At 32.9% G+C, this 17509-nt stretch overlaps 1 protein-coding gene across 7 annotated transcripts in view; it reads left to right on the top strand.

The window, feature by feature from the left end:
* Positions 1-17509, top strand: part of LOC128208775 (serine/threonine-protein phosphatase 4 regulatory subunit 4-like) — a 75453-nt gene that overhangs the window by 45944 nt on the left and 12000 nt on the right. For 5 of the 7 annotated variants that reach the window (XM_052912372.1, XM_052912370.1, XM_052912367.1 and 2 more), the window contains 13 exons: positions 1134-1255; positions 2561-2683; positions 3859-3986; positions 4302-4319; positions 5440-5517; positions 6737-6856; positions 7788-7952; positions 8944-9126; positions 9749-9854; positions 10928-11265; positions 12397-12474; positions 12970-13069; positions 14082-14183. In XM_052912372.1, the coding sequence (XP_052768332.1) occupies positions 1134-1255; positions 2561-2683; positions 3859-3986; positions 4302-4319; positions 5440-5517; positions 6737-6856; positions 7788-7952; positions 8944-9126; positions 9749-9854; positions 10928-11265; positions 12397-12474; positions 12970-13069; positions 14082-14183 (1661 nt within the window). The remainder of the gene's footprint in view (positions 1-1133; positions 1256-2560; positions 2684-3858; positions 3987-4301; positions 4320-5439; positions 5518-6736; positions 6857-7787; positions 7953-8943; positions 9127-9748; positions 9855-10927; positions 11266-12396; positions 12475-12969; positions 13070-14081; positions 14184-17509) is intronic. The other 2 variants (XM_052912371.1, XM_052912373.1) reach the window with 1 other exon arrangement.

The raw sequence follows: 17509 nt of genomic DNA, 5'->3' as shown, positions 1-17509 counted from the left end.
GGGGTTAATGAAGTTAATAGTAAATGTTAGGTAGAATGTTGTCTGCAATAGCACGAGATAGTTCAGTTGTTCCACAGCTATCATGGGCTATTCTTGACAATGTATGTGTCCACAACTGGATGCCATGTCCAGGGAGGTGGGGTATGTAAGGAATATACGTATATGTTAGGTTAAGTGTTGTCTGCAATATCCCTAGATAGTTCTGTTGTTCCACAACTATCATTGGCTATTCTTAAAACTGTTTAAAGGGACTAGACACCAGATGATACAAATTCAAGAAAAAGAAGAAAATTGTCAAAAAACTTGACACAATATATAAACTGACAATGACGATGATTTGAGAATCGTAGATTCATTTCGGAAACCCTCAACAGAATACTTTGTGACATTGTTCTTGATGACAGTAATTGATGCTAGCTGGTCAAATCACTGACACTGTGAAAAACAATCCGCAATTTCATTTAAATGCGTGTCAACGTGCAATGCTTTAAAGGGGCCAAACACCAGATGATACGATTGCAAGAATTTTTTTTGTCAAAAACTTATATAGAATTGGCATCGCTGTGTACAACGCATTGAATCTTACTTACTGATGTATCACATCGCTTGCGACGCATGCATCTTTTGCAATTTTTTTTGTATTTTTCCAATTCCAAGTTTTATTGGGTTGTCTACCACGTAAATCCCATTAAGTAACAAATGAATGTTAATGTTGGGAAGAATGTTGTCTTGTGATAGCCCGAGTTCGTTCGATGGTTATTGAAGCTATTCTTGACAATGTTTAATGTCATGGCAGACAAATAGAGACCATTTTGTTGGTTGTCATATGCCTTAAGTTGCCTGCTTTATTTTATGAATTGGCGATTCTAATCAACTTTTGTCAGAAAGATAGGGATCTTTTTCCAATTCTTTTCCAGACAAAAGTCTTGTAGAATGAAGACATTGCTCTTTTCCCTTTTTCTCTTGTTTTGATAACTCGATAAGAATCAATGTATAGTCTTACGAACAAGTCATTTCCTTCGGGCTTGAGGCAACTTAAAGTGCAATACTGCTAGAAATGGTGGAGGTCTATCTTCCAATAGCTGGACTTCATACTTTGGTCAATATCCATATTATCTTGTTCTGTTCTTCAGGCTAGAGGCAACTAAAAGTGCAATACTGCCAGAGTTGGTGGAGTTGACCAATGATGAAGAGAGTTACGTTCGCATAGCGGGACTTCAGACTGTGGTCAATATTCTCACTCTCGTCGATGAAGGTATGGGTACAGACCAACAAACATTGAAACAAAATTAGTGATGGATATATTTTTGCAACAAAAGTTTGGTTAATGGCCGATGTTTGAGTAAGGTGCGAGTGGTGTAGTAGTTAAAGGCGTCACAATATAAGGTGATGCAAAAAAAAAGAAAGCATTATTTTGTTATACTTATTTGACTTTAACAATAAAAAAGCATAAGATTTGAGTACAGAATTAGCTTTATTTTGCCACATTTTTAACTTGGAATTTAGTGGCCTCTTAGCTCTTTATTAAAAAAACTCATTTAAAAAGGCAAATATTTTTTATCTGTACACAAATTATATGATTTTTGTCTGCCTCTCACTCATGAAGCTGTTTGTTTGAGCCCAACCAGGAGTATGTTTTTTGGCCTCTTGTAAAGGAGACCCGGGGCCATATTACAGAAGCATCTTATGTTAAAATTGTATCTTTTCCTTAAATTCAATAATTTCCTTAACTGTTTTATTTCACTGGAAGAAAGTTTTATACTTAATGTTTATTCTGCAATTAAAATCTGGAGACTAGTTTTTTTTTTAAATGAAAACTGCATTTTAAAGAACTAGTTATTTAAAGAAATATAACAATACCAAATTTTACACTTCAGTTAAAATATGTTAAATTTTTTATTAAAATGCTTCTATGATATGGACCAAGTACTGGTTTCTGCCGAGAATGACTTAAATGACTTTATAGCTTTCTTCACAATCAAGCTAATATAAATTAGTGCTGACAAATGGCATAGTTTTTCTGCAGTAAATTTGAGAGTTATTTTAATTAGATAGCTGAAATACGCAGCAGGATTGGTTGAGTTAACAAGCAGACTGGAGATGAAATATTTTATGATGTGCTTATATATTTAATGAAGGAAAAACAAACAGCTGTTTCAAAACTTGTTACAAATACTGCAGATCACAGATGTTTCCATAAAACTTCTAGAGCAGGAAATACTTGTCTATTTCAGGTACATGTCGTGCATCATTGATAAATCAACCATGACTGTGTATATTGTCTATTTCAGACATTTGTCGGGCACCATTGAACCATTGACCATGTGTAAATTGTCTATTTCAGACATTTGATGGGCAACATTGAAAAGTTGACCATGTGTAAATTGTCTATTTCAGACATTTGTCGGGCAACATTGAAAAATCTACCATGTGTCTATTGTCTATTTCAGACACATGTAGGGTAACATTGATAAATATACCATGAGTATATTGTCTATTTCAGACACATGTCATGAACCATTGATAAATCAACCATGACTTTGTATATTGTCTATTTCAGACACATGTAGGGCAACATTGATACCTCTGGTGTGCAAGTTCTGTCAGCAGGCAATGAAAACGGAAGACGTCACGCTTCCTATCGTTGCCAAGGAGATCGGCAGACTGGCACACGGCTTTCTTGGTTTGTACTTTAGAAATTATATTTTATTAGCTCGTTTAGTTTTAGAAGAATAAATTATTAAAGTTTTGTCCTAGACTTGGTGGCAACATCGTCATGCAAAAACTTATATGTAGGTAATAACTCAGAAAATGTTAAGACATTCTTTGGCGTTTTTGTTGTCAGTGTTGTGGTCTTGAAAATTTTTAACCATGGCCATGACTCACAAAACTTTCAAGATATTCAAATGAAACTTGGTACACATGTTACCCTAGTCAATATGCGCATACAAATCAAGGCCCATAACTCTACTTGGAATAATTTTCAAAACAACAACATACCAGCATTGCTGTTTGCTTCCCAGTACTTTTGTTTTTCAAAGAGGACTAAGTAAAATTGACCTCACAGGAGTGTTATTACCGCTGATTAAATCTGCGAAACAATGAGCATTGAAATCGGAATTGAAATCTAAATTTGGTGCACTTATTCTGTATTTTATGTATTCATCATACGTCTAAAATTTCCAACTGAAAACCTTTTTCATTAAAATTGATTGAAAAAGAAAATCAGCTCTGTAATTTCACTTCAATTGTGTTGACATTTAAAATTAATGCAGACTGTTCAATGACAGATTTGATTTAGAAATTAGCTTTCATTCTGCCTTAATTGAAACGAAATATGGATCAGTTTTCTTCAGAGCATTCACAAAATAAAACCCCCATATTATTTAGCACTATTTTAGGAGGAAATTGACTGAATAATTTAAAAAGTTTTTGATTTTTTTTTTAAATAAATGTCAACCACAGCTAGTGTTACATTAAAGCTGCACTCTCACACATTGACTGTTTTGACAACTTTTTATTATTTATTTGTCTTGGAATGAGGCAATTTTTGTGTAATTATCTGGAAACAAGTAATATAAGACTGCTGACAAAAGATCAGTTCACAGTTTTTTATATTAATGGTCGGAAATTGATATTTTATTCACGCTGACAGTTGATTTTTTATTTGAACGGGTTAAATGGCCAAAACTTAAGTAGAGTACAAATCGTTATGACCCTGTTTTAAGAAAATGGGATATCAATTATATATAACTGATAAAATTTCTATAAAACCACAGAAAAGCATATATTGAAAACATGTCTTGCCGATTTATGAATGGAACTTAACTTTTACATCTTTTTGTTATTTTATTTCAGCGTACTTGACTGAAGAACAGAAACTATGGTTTGTGGATTTCTTCAAGTCAATGTGTCGGGTCGGGCTGTCGGAAAACAAACAGAACAAGAATAAAGAAGCGGAGAAAGACTCACCAACTAAAGATCAGGTGGGTTCGTGAATTGGGAGTAGAAATTTTTCGAAGGTTTTTCGAAGAAAGAAGTTATGGTACCGTCATAGCCTTTTTGTCAAGATCATTTAAAAAAACAAAAAATCTTCGCAACTTCTATACAAAGAGTTCAAAGAAGTGTAATAATATCTCTATCTTTATTCCAAGTTCCATTTCTGCTATAAAAAATGTTCAAAGTTATGTGTATAAATATCTGTTTCTGTATAGTTCCATAACTCTCAATCTAATGATATGTTATTTTATATGTTTTTGTCAAAGATTTAGTCTATAATTTGTATCCTTATCAATATACAGGGTTCGGTAGAACTATTTGTGAGTACGCTATCATGTACACTGTCATATTATGATCTGCTGCTTTAAGTTCTATCTGTACAATGCCTGCGATGAACATGTACATAGAGGATAATTGTTTGTTTCAGTGTAAGATCGTAATATATTTCACTGTGTGAGCACCAATATATTTATTTTATTACTGGCTTAGTCATACGTGTGAAATAATCACTTTTGATGTTCACGAGGTGAAATATATTGCTATCTTACTCTGAAACAAACAATTTTTCTATTTATTATATGCCTAAAATTGGAATCAAAAGTTATTTAATTACATTAGTTAGAAAAAACGCGCCAATTTGTATGCACACAACGTTGTTTTGGAAATGATGTTATTAAAGTTCCAAAATTTCCTATCCTGTGCGTGCTGATGTTTAAATTGGAACTGAGAGTGGGCTAAAATTTCAAAACGTAGAAAAATATCAGTTTGATATTTTCACTGTATGAAACAGTGAAATATCTTTTTCTTTTTTTCACTGATAAAATTCTATAAACCAATGGCAAGCATATAATAAAATGTCATATTTCGACCTGCGGCTTTAAGTTGTATATGTATGGTGCATCTTATGAGTATGTATTCTGCCGTAACCTATCTTTTCCGTATGAATGTACCTCGTTTATTCATATATCTACTAACATAATATTTTATGGTTGTACTTTTCAATTCAAAAGAATATTAAAGAAAACTAAATGAATTTGGGATCTCATTGTTACAATTAAGGTCAGTTTAAAATGAGTATAACTTGATTAAAAAATAATATTGTTATTGCAAAATTGGTCATTTATTTATGAAAATATATGCTGTCATTGAAAATTGTGGGCTTTAAAATGTGTGCAATTCCCCAGATTAAAAAGGACATATTAAAAATGCGCCGTCAGTCCTTCCGTCTGTCTTTGATATGATATTTATATAAATGTTATTATGTAAAATTCTGAGGCTACATACCATATGGAGTCGACTCTTGAGTCCTGAGAACCCCCTAAAAAGCCCCTGGATACCGCATATCAAAAAGGGGGGGAGGGGTAGCCCTCATGTATGTCATCATTTTATGGATGGACAAACATGTATTCTTCCTAATAATTATATCATTGTCTACCACAGGTGCCAGTATTACCAGACATTCTGGAACTTGAGGAGAGGGTGATAGAAACTCGAAGAAACTGTGCATTTAACTTCCCAGTAAGTACATACTTAGCCATATTAATAATAACTTTTTAAGCTTCTCAAGGTTTTGTGTACAAAAAAAGCAAGCTAAATTTATTTACTTATTGTCTGGGTTTTTTTTTCGTACGTAGAAAAAATAAGCCAGTTTATTTACTTCTTGTTTGTCTGCTTTTTTTGTTGGTAGCAAGATTTATTATCATACATTTGTCTCGTTCTATGTAAGAAGAAACTAAGCCAGAGTAATTATATTAAGCATCTCAATTTCTGTTTTATGCAAGTAGAAACTCAATCAGATTAATTATTTTTAGAATATTACCTCTTTATTGAAGAGCAAAAAATGTCCAGGTGAAATGGTAGTCATGTTGTTTTTCCTCTTGCATAAATATTATGCCTTCTAAAAACTGTTTGTCATAATGCCAATAACATTACATTTTTAGATATTCGCATAGGACTTAAAGCTGCACTCTCACTGATTGACAGTTTTGACTTTTATTTTATTTTTTTTTATCTCAGAATCAGCTAATTTGGCATCAATGACTTCAATTTATTCGTATAAGATAACTCACTAAAGAACAGATCTCAATCCTTCGGAAAATTGCCGAAAGAAAACATTTTTAATAAAGGGTTAGTAATGCTTAACATCGATATAACATCAATTTTCAAACATTAATATGAAAAACTGTGATCTGATCTTTTGACAACAGTCTTAAATCACTGGTTTCCAGACATTTATGCAAAATTAATGGCTCATTCCAAGACAAAAAATAAATATTTGTCAAAGCAGTCAATCTGTGAGAGTGCAGCTTAAAATACTTCTGGCTTTTAAGTTTTTGCTTGCGAATCTCGTCTTTTTACAAAGGCTGGACTATTATAAGATGGTTTGTTTTAAAATTGATTGAAAAGTATGAATCTGTTCCTCTGTATTTTTTTCGAGACATTAATTTAAAATTGAGATATTTAATAAATTAATGATTATGCTCAATGTGATTTATAATAATTTTACTATTTTTCCAAGGTGAAAATTATTATTTATTCTTGAAGTAATTCTTCATTCATTTTTTTTTTTTTTAGCTAGTGTTTTTGAGGAATTCAATTTCAAAGTTTTATGGCCTTGGGGTCATTTAAGTCTCCATGTATTTTCGTAAAAGCTGGCTCACTCCAAGACAATAAATAAAAAATGTCAAAACGTTCAATATGTGAGAGTGCAGCTTTAATTAACTATCATCTCTTCCAGGCAATGGTTATGTTTGTTGGGGCGAAGTCTTTCAAGGCAGAGCTGGGGACGTGTTTCTCTCACCTGTGTAAGGATCCAAACGTCGAAGTCCGTAAAACGCTCTCCTCAGGGTTTCATGAAGTAAGTGGCTATTGGTTTCATATATAAATTCCTTGGAGTATCCTTTTCGAGTAATATTTCAGTTTTAAGTTGTTGTTCATAGCGCAAGAAGATATAACAAAGTTTGCTTACTGATTAAGGCTGTTCAATTTTTAATATTAGTCAGTAAATGAAAAATTGCAGCTTAACCATAAAGACATTTCAACTTATTGTAACAACAGATTTGTCTTTGACTTAGTCACGATCATACTGGAGATGTTGACCTTGAGGTACACACAAAACATTTTGGTTTTTTACTTGTAACTGAATAATAAACTGGAAAACAACAGCAATGTAAAAAACAAACATTTTAAACCCTTCTGTTGAAGAGTATTCTTTTAAAGGGCATTTTATTGACTTGCATATAACAAAACATCATAAGAATTAAAATAATAAGCAAGGGACAGAACTCTGACTTGTTTATCAAAAAAGGCCTTCAAGTTATATTTCCAGCCAAAATATGTCTCATTCCAACAAAGAATAAAGGATTTAAATGAGTGATCACACGCTTATTGTTATGATGGCCACTTAAAGGCGTACATTCAACAGCTGTCACATTATTACAAACAGTCTCAAGTCTGCGTCTAGACTCAGACTCAGAAACACATTTTTATGTACTAAAAAATATCATCTTTATTCCACTTCTTTCACAAAAATGTCTGTAAATGATTTTATAACATTAATATATAAGTATAATTTAGCAGCGTTAACCATCAATACTTTGCTAGAAGGAAAATTAAAATGAAATGAAGATTTGAAATATTGAGTCTTGAGTCTGAACTCAGCCTTAATTAGAATACAACCTACATTTACAGCCAATGAAATTGCAGATAAGCAATCATTAAGTACTAGGCTTAATCATTAAGAATTTCAATTTTTCGCGGATGTTTAAATGTTCCCTTTCTCTTTACAGATATCGGGCATGATGGGCTCCCACGTAAACAATCTCCTTGGTGACTTGATAGTTCTTCTGAAGGACGAGAACACCGAGGTCCTCAAGGGCGTGGTCACCCACCTCCCAGACACAATCACCTCAATATGTGGGCCCCTCACTCACCAGGCCATGCATGAAGCCAAGGTGGGTGTGGTCAGGAATAAAAGAAGGGAGTTGTGTGGTCAGGGATGTGATTTGTCTGCGAACTTATGGATTTCCGCAGAACTAATGGCTCCTGGAACACTTAAAACATATTATTTTTTCTAATTAACTGATTTAAAAAAAGTAAACTGGTATCTTTTGGTTGTTACCTAATTTATTGTTAATATTGACACTCAATTTTCCATCAAATTTGAAACAAGGATAGCCCTCAAAGGGGCTTCTAAATAGCCAGATTTGCTTCTGTGGCCTTTTTAACCCCCATTAGGAGCCTAAAGCAGCTCCTTATCCCTCGTCGAGATGGTTTCTGCCAGGCCAATGACATGCCTTGTGTTGAGATGTCCGCCATTCCCCTTATTGTGCAAGATTTACTTCACTTCACATGAAGATATTTTTTCAATGTCTAGCCCGTAAACATGAATGAGTCTCTTTAAATGGACTTCACTGTAATTTTTTTACCCAGATTTTTTATAATATCTATTACAGCAAGTTTGCATTAAAAAACGAAGCCAAATAAGAGACTGTTTATCTTCCACACTATTACATGGATCATGTTTTTGTCATTTCTATAATTCAAGTTTTTTATGGCCTGGGATGGTATTCAATATGCGACTTAAGTTAATCTTATGGTCATACATCATTGACTCCATTCACTGTATCAGTCATTGAAATAAAACTTTGCAATGACCAAGCCTGAAATTCTTATTGTATTGCTTATCATCAAATTTCTTAACAAGCTCTGCTCTATAAAATTCAGAATTCGAGCAAGCCCGGAAGACATTTTACCAGTGCAGGGCTTGCGGGTTTGTGTTAATTTCGACGACCGCTGTATACGTCTGTTATTTAAATCATGCAATCGGATTAGCTACATCGTCCTTAGATTCACATAAAACCAATATTGAATACCACCCCAGACCTTTGATTGATGTTATGTATTTGAATAACATTTCAAACATGTCCTTTTTTAAATTTTCAGCAAAACCAGATAGCGGACATCATTCCTGCAATTCTTTCCGCTGAGTTGGTGATAGCCTCATCCAATGACTGGCGTCTTCAGGAGATGATTGTCGAGCACTTTCGTTGTTTTCAGTACCTCACAAACAGCGAGAATATCTACAACAAAATCATTCCAGTCCTAATGAGAAAATTGAGAACAGCGGTAATGATACTAGAAATTCAGGATTTGATATCAATTATAGAACTGAACATGTTTGAAAATCAGTCCGTGATATCAATGCTGAACATGTTTGAAAATCAGTCTGTGATGTCAATAATAGAACTGAACATGTTTGAAAACCAGGCTGTGATATCAATGATAGAACTGAACATGTTAAAAAAGCAGTCCATGATAGAACTGAACATGTTTGAAAATCAGTCCGTGATATCAATGATAGAACTGAACATGTTTGAAAATCAGGCTGTGATATCATTGATAGAACTGAACATGTTCGAAAATCAGTCTGTGATATCAATGATAGAACTGAACATGTTCGAAAATCAGTCTGTGATATCAATGATAGAACATGTTTGTATTATGTTTTGGCATTATTTTAAGCTCAGTTAGTTGATCTAGTTTTGAAGTAAAACAGTTGAAATTTTGTCACATGACATTTATTTATTTTTGGTAAAATTTTTCACTCAAATAATTATTAAAATATGGTGATTAATATTGCACTAGTGTATATGAAAATAATCATGGTTGTATATTGCTCCGAAAAGCAATGTCATATGATAACAAATATTTGTTTACATGATTATAAGTGTTGATGTTTCTGTTTCAGCGAGCGATGCCAGTTCGGCTAGCTGCTACTCGATCCACTCTATCCTTGGTGAGAAATATCAAGAAAATGGAACAACGCTCCAACATTCTCTGTACACTTGTAGAAGGTAACTTATGATATTTCAAAATGAATTCATGCTTAAAGGTTAAATTTCTCATGTGTTTAAAGTCTTTATTCATGACATATATTTCTGTATTTCAACTGAAATTGGACGTGCAATGTCCTATTTTGCAATCTTCCAAGGCTAAAAAGGCAGCGTATGGGTTGGCAGGCAGGGTCCAGTATGATGTCCAATCAATTACTTTAAATGCATTTGCGCAATATCACCAAATTTGGTCAGAATGTCAATGGATATCTTTGACAAGTTTGATATTCAGCCATATTTCTCTGGGCACTTGAGAGTTATAACCCTTTATTTAAAGAAATTACCTTAAATTGGTCTTGATAGATCAATAAATATAGCCATATTTGTCCAATCATACTCAAATTTGGTCATAATGTGTTTGGGCATAATTTCTTTGACAAGTTTGTTAACAAGCCATATTGTTGAGTCACTTGAGAGTTATTTCCCTTTAAATATAGAAATTACCTACAACTGGTCTGGTCTGATCAATTACTTTAGAAGCTTTTTTCCGATCATCGCCAAACTTAGGCAATATGTTCATGGACAGAATATCTCTGTCAGGTTCAATAACCAGCCACGCTGTTTAAGTCATTCTAGACTTATGACCAACAAATCGGTAAAAGCTGTATTCACAGTGTACGCGCTCCTAATTTGGCTTACGTTCAACCAATTTTCACCAAACTTGTCTGTTCATTTAAAATGTTACTGAAAATATGTGTGGTCACAAGGCATCCAAAATTTTAATAATTGTACATAGAGTAACTTTACATCATAAAGAATAGCACTCAACCACATTACATGTAGAATGGAAGTCACAGGTTGGACAGCTTGTGAGCAACACAAAAAATATAGAAAGTTTATTTGTTAATAATCTTTTTTTCCTACCAAAGAAATATATGTAAGCATCTTATGTTGTTTCCCTAGAAATTGTCAAATTTCTTAATAAAATATTTCAATCGTATAATATCATGTGTGTTTATAAGAACAAACATAAGCTGTTTTGAAAGAGAAAAAAATGAATATGTAAAATACAAATTATCTCTTTTTTATTTCAGATTTCTGTCATGGATATAGCTGTCGCAATAGGAGTTTATTTATAGACATTTGTCGAGTGACTATAGAATATTATTCAAAGGCATATTTTAAAGAAACGTTTTTTGAATCGCTAGTGAGTCTTCATACGGACCCAATACCGAATATTCGCTATAGGTTGTGTTCAGTGTTACCGGATTTGAAACGAATAATAAAGTTACCTAGTGATAAAATGCTCCATCAGTTGTTGGATAGTTGTGTGCGTAGACTTTTAATAGGAGAGAAAGATAGAGACGTCGCTCTGGCCGTGAAAATTGCAGTGGAGGAAATGGACAAAATACCAGTTCAGATGGAATCAGCAGTGAGTATCTCCCATTCATTGTTCAGTACTTTGGTAAAGTTAACAACGTTGTTTACCTCATCGTTGTTAACCTCATCGTTGTTAACCTCATCGTTGTTAACCCCATCATTGTTAACCTCATCGTTGTTAACCTCATCATTGTTAACCTCATCGTTGTTAACTTTTGAATCATTACCTCTCTGGAATTTTCTTGAATACATTTGTGATCTGCTTTATCATTACCAAGATTTTAGACAACTGTTTCAACTGTACTTGTTGGTTTTCAAATATGTAAGCACATCTTCAAATAGCTCACATTTAAAAGTTAACAACAATGTCGTTAATTATGGTGTGAACTTTAACAAAGTTTTAAACAATCAGCCCATTTTGTTATAAATGAGATATACCTAACAGGGATTGCTTTTGGGGTTGATTTGATTTCCTTAAAATATTGCGTTTTTCTATTTGTAAATTTATTTATATGGATGGTATACATTGTTCAAATATTTATCTCGTCTTATCGAATGGAAAGTTTTTCAAATTTGAAAGACTTATGAATATCATTGTATAAGATATATCAGTAAATATACATGTATATATTTTTATTATTTTGCATGTATTACAGTGATTCATTTTGCTTCCTATTCTCATTGTTTTTCCTAAATTTGTCCTTCAGCAAGATACATAGTTTTCAAGTAGTTTTGCACAAACGACTGCCTTGGACTTGTGAGAGTTTGGTTGAGTTCGTTGCGTCGATATTCTTGTATTAGGTCCTAAAGGGATATACAGTAAAAACTCACTATGTAGAAATCATTGGGGCCTCTGGAAATACTTCGAGATAACAAACATTCGATATATCTGAAATATGAAACATGGCTTACTGAACCCAAAAAAGTTTCGAAAAAAAGTTTGACATAACCAGAACATGAAGATAACAGAGCATAACCTACTGAGTCTTGACTGTATCATAATAAACCATGATCTTGTCTTGATTATAAAGTATGTCAGTCAAAAGAGATGCATTCAAGAGGATTTTGAAATGAATCCTTTGTTTCTAAGTATTAAAGAGAGCTAACTCCTAAAATGTAAGCAGTAGTAATGACTTTAGAGTTGTCTTTTCCTGAGTGACGTTTTCCTTGCATTATGTTACAGTTAACTCGGCGTATCATGATGGAAGAAGATGTTGAAGACCAGAAAAAAGAAGCAGATGAAAAACGACTCATAGAGCTTGTAAGTAGCCTATTATGAATAGCGTATGTTGCTTGAGTCATAAGAGTTGTTACCGTCTAAAATTGTTAAATGTTTAATTACTCTCTAGTTCGTGCAATGTCATTTGTTGAGATTTAAGCATGAGCCTGCAAGCTCTTCACTGGTGGAATGCTTTCTGGGCTTGCTGAAATTATCATTTTTATACAACTGGGCTTTTTTAAGATTTTGATGTCAATTGTAAGATTTCATGCTTGTTCATTAAGAAGTCTTGTTTTAATGATTGCTGTGTTTTAAATCGCAATACTACAACTTAGAAAGTATGCATGTCTTTCTTGCCAAAAATATGTAGACTGGTTATTCATTTTTTTTTTTTTTTGCTTTAAAGGGAATGATTAGACACTGGATCGTTTCACACACTAGCCTGTCAAAAGCATTTGGGCAAATGCGCTGTCCTTCATAACACCCCTTCCAAACTTTTTAAGCAGAGGTATGATTTCAACATAAATGATATTTCAGGAGGAACGCGAGTTAAAAAAGGAAGAGGAGGCAGCCAAGGCAAAAGCTGACAAAAAGGGCATGAAGGACAACGCTTCAAAAATACCGGCGCCGAAAAAGAGTAAGTTTGCGGTTGTTTTGGTTCCTCTAACTTTGTCACAGAGATTCTTAGCAATTACTGATGTGCTTTGTAGTGAATATACAACCAGAACTCTCTCTTTTTAAATTACCTATGCTTTCTTTTAATTGCAATCCGTTTTTAGCTTGTCTGTTCTTTTGAGGATAAAAAAATTAATAAGATATTGTCATGGTCTTGGTTGTATTGGCATTTCAGCTGTGCATACTCTAACTTGGCCATAACTTAACAATAGATCAAGGCCATTCTCATAAAACTTGGTGCACATATTGCTGGAGCAAAGGCCCATAACTCTGTCTCTGTCTTATTGAATTATGCCCCTTTGCCACTGAAAAATATACCAACATATGAGCATTGGTGTTAACTCTGCAGCCCTCTTGTTAAAATTTAGTAGAGACTAATTATTATCTTTTTCCTTGTTTAACATTTTATCTTCTGTTGCTTATTGAGGATGCAAGTAGATTTCATGCCATTAAAATTCATTACTCGAGCGCTTTCTCTCTATATCACCAGGACTCCAACGCTTTCTCTCAGGTCAAGGTTCATTGGCTTGTAGGTGTCTTTGAAGTCAGGTTGGAGAAAAAAATAGAATTAACCTAGGGCAATGGCTTACAAGACAGGCGATCTGAGCCTGTTTCATATAAAGGAACATAGTCGTACGTCAAAAATCTTCAAATGGCAACAAACAGATAAAAACAACAAAAAACAGTTCCTTAACTAAGTGTTCATTTTCAATACTGGCTGAAGTTAAATTCACACAAATGTGTAGCACAATAAAGGCCGTACGAAACTAAGATGATTTCAATTTACGACTATCATCTACTAACACCTTTATTGAAACATAGTCCTGGATATCTCACACACTTTTGTATTTTCATTCCTGTGCAAATCACTACCATGAACTAATACCACAGTCTAAAAATTGATTAATATTTGGCAAAAGTTGTCTCTTGAAAATGTGACTGGTAGGTATACAATTCTTCCATTTACGCATCAGGCAAGGGCTCAGTCTGTGGTAAATCCGAGCGCGAGTCTGCAGGAATAAAACGGACACCCAGCACTACAAATTCCACAACCAGTACCTCTACCACAGTTAAAGGTGAGGATGGAAATGTTGATGTTGTCAGACTGACTCAGTTTTAAATGTTGAGGAGTTAACAAATGGTGTAGTTTAGTAAATGAATATGTCAATGATTTAGTGTTCAAGAATTATAGTTTAGATTATAAATATGGCAGTGATTCAATTCAAGAACTATAGCTAAATAGATTATGATATGAGAGTGATTGCATTCATGAGATAAAGATTAGATTATGAATATGTCAATGATTCAGTTTAAGAATTAAGTTAAGATTATGAATATGTCAACGATTCAGTGGAAGAATTAAGTTAAGATTATGAATATGTCAATGATTCAGTGGAAGAATTAAGTTAAGATTATGAATATGTCAATGATTCAGTGGAAGAATTAAGTTAAGATTATGAATATGTCAATGATTCAGTGGAAGAATTAAGTTAAGATTATGAATATGTCAATGATTCAGTGGAAGAACCCTTTCCCTGATACATACGCCATTCTACTCCACTATCGATAACCTGATAGATACGCTTTTCTACTCCTCTATCGATAGCCTCATACATACGCTATTCTACGCTCTATCGATAACCCGATAGATACGCGATTCTACGACTCTCATTTTCAATTGTCAAAATAAACATCATCAACGATCAAAAACGCCTATTAAATGTTACTTATATCACTAATGATACAGAATAAAGTGAATTATGCAATAAAATAACCTTGTCATTATGTAAAGTTGTTGAATAAATTAATCCATTCGCGACATGAGTAAAATCCATACAACAGCACTAAAACATCGATGTTTTCTTTCAGTCTCGTGCCTTTTCCGCATGGTTGACCCATTTTTGACCAACATAATGTACAAGAGATTGTTCGTATTTATAACGACCAATAAAATTCGCGGAAACCATATATCACGTGGCGAGGTCATAATGACACAGGTAGTGTCTTTGGGTTTCAGAAGCGACCTAAATGAAAAAAATACGCTGGCAACTTCTATTCTTGATAAAGCCGTTAATTGTTTGTTATTCTGATATAATCTGATGCATTTATGTTAGCACGTACAGTAATTAATCATATAAATAATGAAAAAAGATGATGTTACTATTCAAGATTTTCGGAAAATCGCGACTAAAAGAGACAGAGGTCAAACACGCCTTAAAAGTTCACAGCGCATGCTTGACGCATGCTTGTCTCGTTTTTTTAATGGAAAATACCCATACACGTCACTAGCTATTTAAAACTACCAATAATTTATATCATATAAATATATCCTATTGATCACGCGCTAATGACGTCACCTGTCATGGTTTAGAAATGTGTCAAAATGGCTGATTTACGATGTAGTAAACAAGAGTCTGGCTTGAATAAACACATGTCATTTGTCACTTCTGTTTCCAAAAATGGAATGTTAATCCGGTAATAAAAATGTCCCCTTACGTCTGCTAATCAAAGTTAGTATTTTGTTGTGAATACACGGATAATAATAAACTTATATATGATATGACAATATGCATCTGCAGTGAATTTACTTGTAGTAAACGTTTTTATAGTTTTAAAGTCTTGTTCCTTCTTTTTCACCCATGGTCAATTATGTAAGAAACCCCAAAAATAATACAGCTCAGTTGTTTTTTAAAATGTTTTAAAAGCAATATTTACAGTCTTATTAGTCTGAATTATTCATCAAATATGCAGTTATATACAGCCAAACATGCCTGTAAGTGCAGATTTGTGATAGAAATTGGCTAAAAAATATGTTTGAACAAATGATATTATGGAACTATACATCTGACAGAAATAAAATTTATATCATAACAAAGATAATTTTATGCTCTAAAAATCATACATTCACATCAAAATGATAAAATGATTCCTTCTACTTCTAATTATGATCTTAGCAGAGCAGGTATCAATTTCTTACTGAATTTTCCAATACCTCTATGGAGATAGGGTTCTGAAAGGGGCCAGCTCCCTATTAGGTACTGATAAGCATTTTACAGATAAGGGCATGCACTAGTGGTAGCTTATATGGTCACTTATCTATCAGGGAAAGGGTTAAGTTAAGATTATGAATATGTCAATGATTCAGTGGAAGAATTAAGTTAAGATTATGAATATGTCAATGATTCAGTGGAAGAATTAAGTTAAGATTATGAATATGTCAATGATTCAGTGGAAGAATTAAGTTAAGATTATGAATATGTCAATGATTCAGTGGAAGAATTAAGTTAAGATTATGAATATGTCAATGATTCAGTTTAAGAATTAAGTTAAGATTATGAATATGTCAATGTTTCAGTGGAAGAATTAAGTTAAGATTATGAATATGTCAATGATTCAGTGAAAGAATTAAGTTAAGATTATGAATATGTCAATGATTCAGTGGAAGAATTGTAATTTAGATTATGGATATGTCAATGATTCAGTTTAAGAATTTAGTTAAGATTATGAATATGTCAATGATTCAGTGGAAGAATTGTAAATTAGATTATGAATGTATGTCAATGATTCAGTGGAAGAATTGTAATTTAGATTAAGAATATGTCAATGATTCAGTTTAAGATTTAAGTTAAGATTATGAATATGTCAATGATTCAGTGGAAGAATTGTAATTTAGATTATGAATATGTCAATGATTCAGTTCAAATCATTCCAAGAATTAAAGTTTTGATTAGGAATACGACAACGATTCAGTTCAAGAAATATAGTTAAGATTATGAATATGGCAACGATTCAGTTCAAGAGTTAAGATTTTAAGGATGGTGAATGAAATATAAGTTAATTTAGGTTAGATTATGAATATTACAGTAGAGTATAGTTTCATTAATATGACAATGATTGAATTCAAGAGTTTAGTTTAGATTAAGAATGTGGCAGTGATTGAATTCAACAATTGAAGTTTAGATAATGAAAACGGCAAGAATACAATTTAAGTTTGCAGCTTGGATTATGAACATGACATCAATTGAATTCTAGAGTTTTAGTTTAGATACAAAGAAAAAGTTAATGTAAATGAATGCCTCTATATTAATAATAATTTGATGCAGGGAGTGAACTTTGACATTTGGGAATACCCATTTGATAGACTTTTCATTTCTTTGAGTGCTAACATTCTTGCTGTTTGCTTACACTTACGTATCTAGTCATTGTAAAGACATACAAAAGGGCTTTATTTTTCTTATATAATAAGCTTGATAAATTAGGAAAGAACTTTCAACTTTTAAGTAAGGTTCACACTATCTAAGTCTTAATTATTATATTGATAGTGTTAACGGCAGATCGGTCAGAAATTTGTTAAAGCTAGCAACGTGATCAAGGACATTGTTGTTAAGATTTAAACGTGAAA

Source organism: Mya arenaria, chromosome 11, assembly GCF_026914265.1.
Source record: "Mya arenaria isolate MELC-2E11 chromosome 11, ASM2691426v1".
Lineage (NCBI taxonomy): Eukaryota > Metazoa > Mollusca > Bivalvia > Myida > Myidae > Mya > Mya arenaria.
The sequence above is the reverse complement of the archived record's forward strand: the minus strand, read 5'-3'. Positions and strand labels throughout refer to the sequence as shown.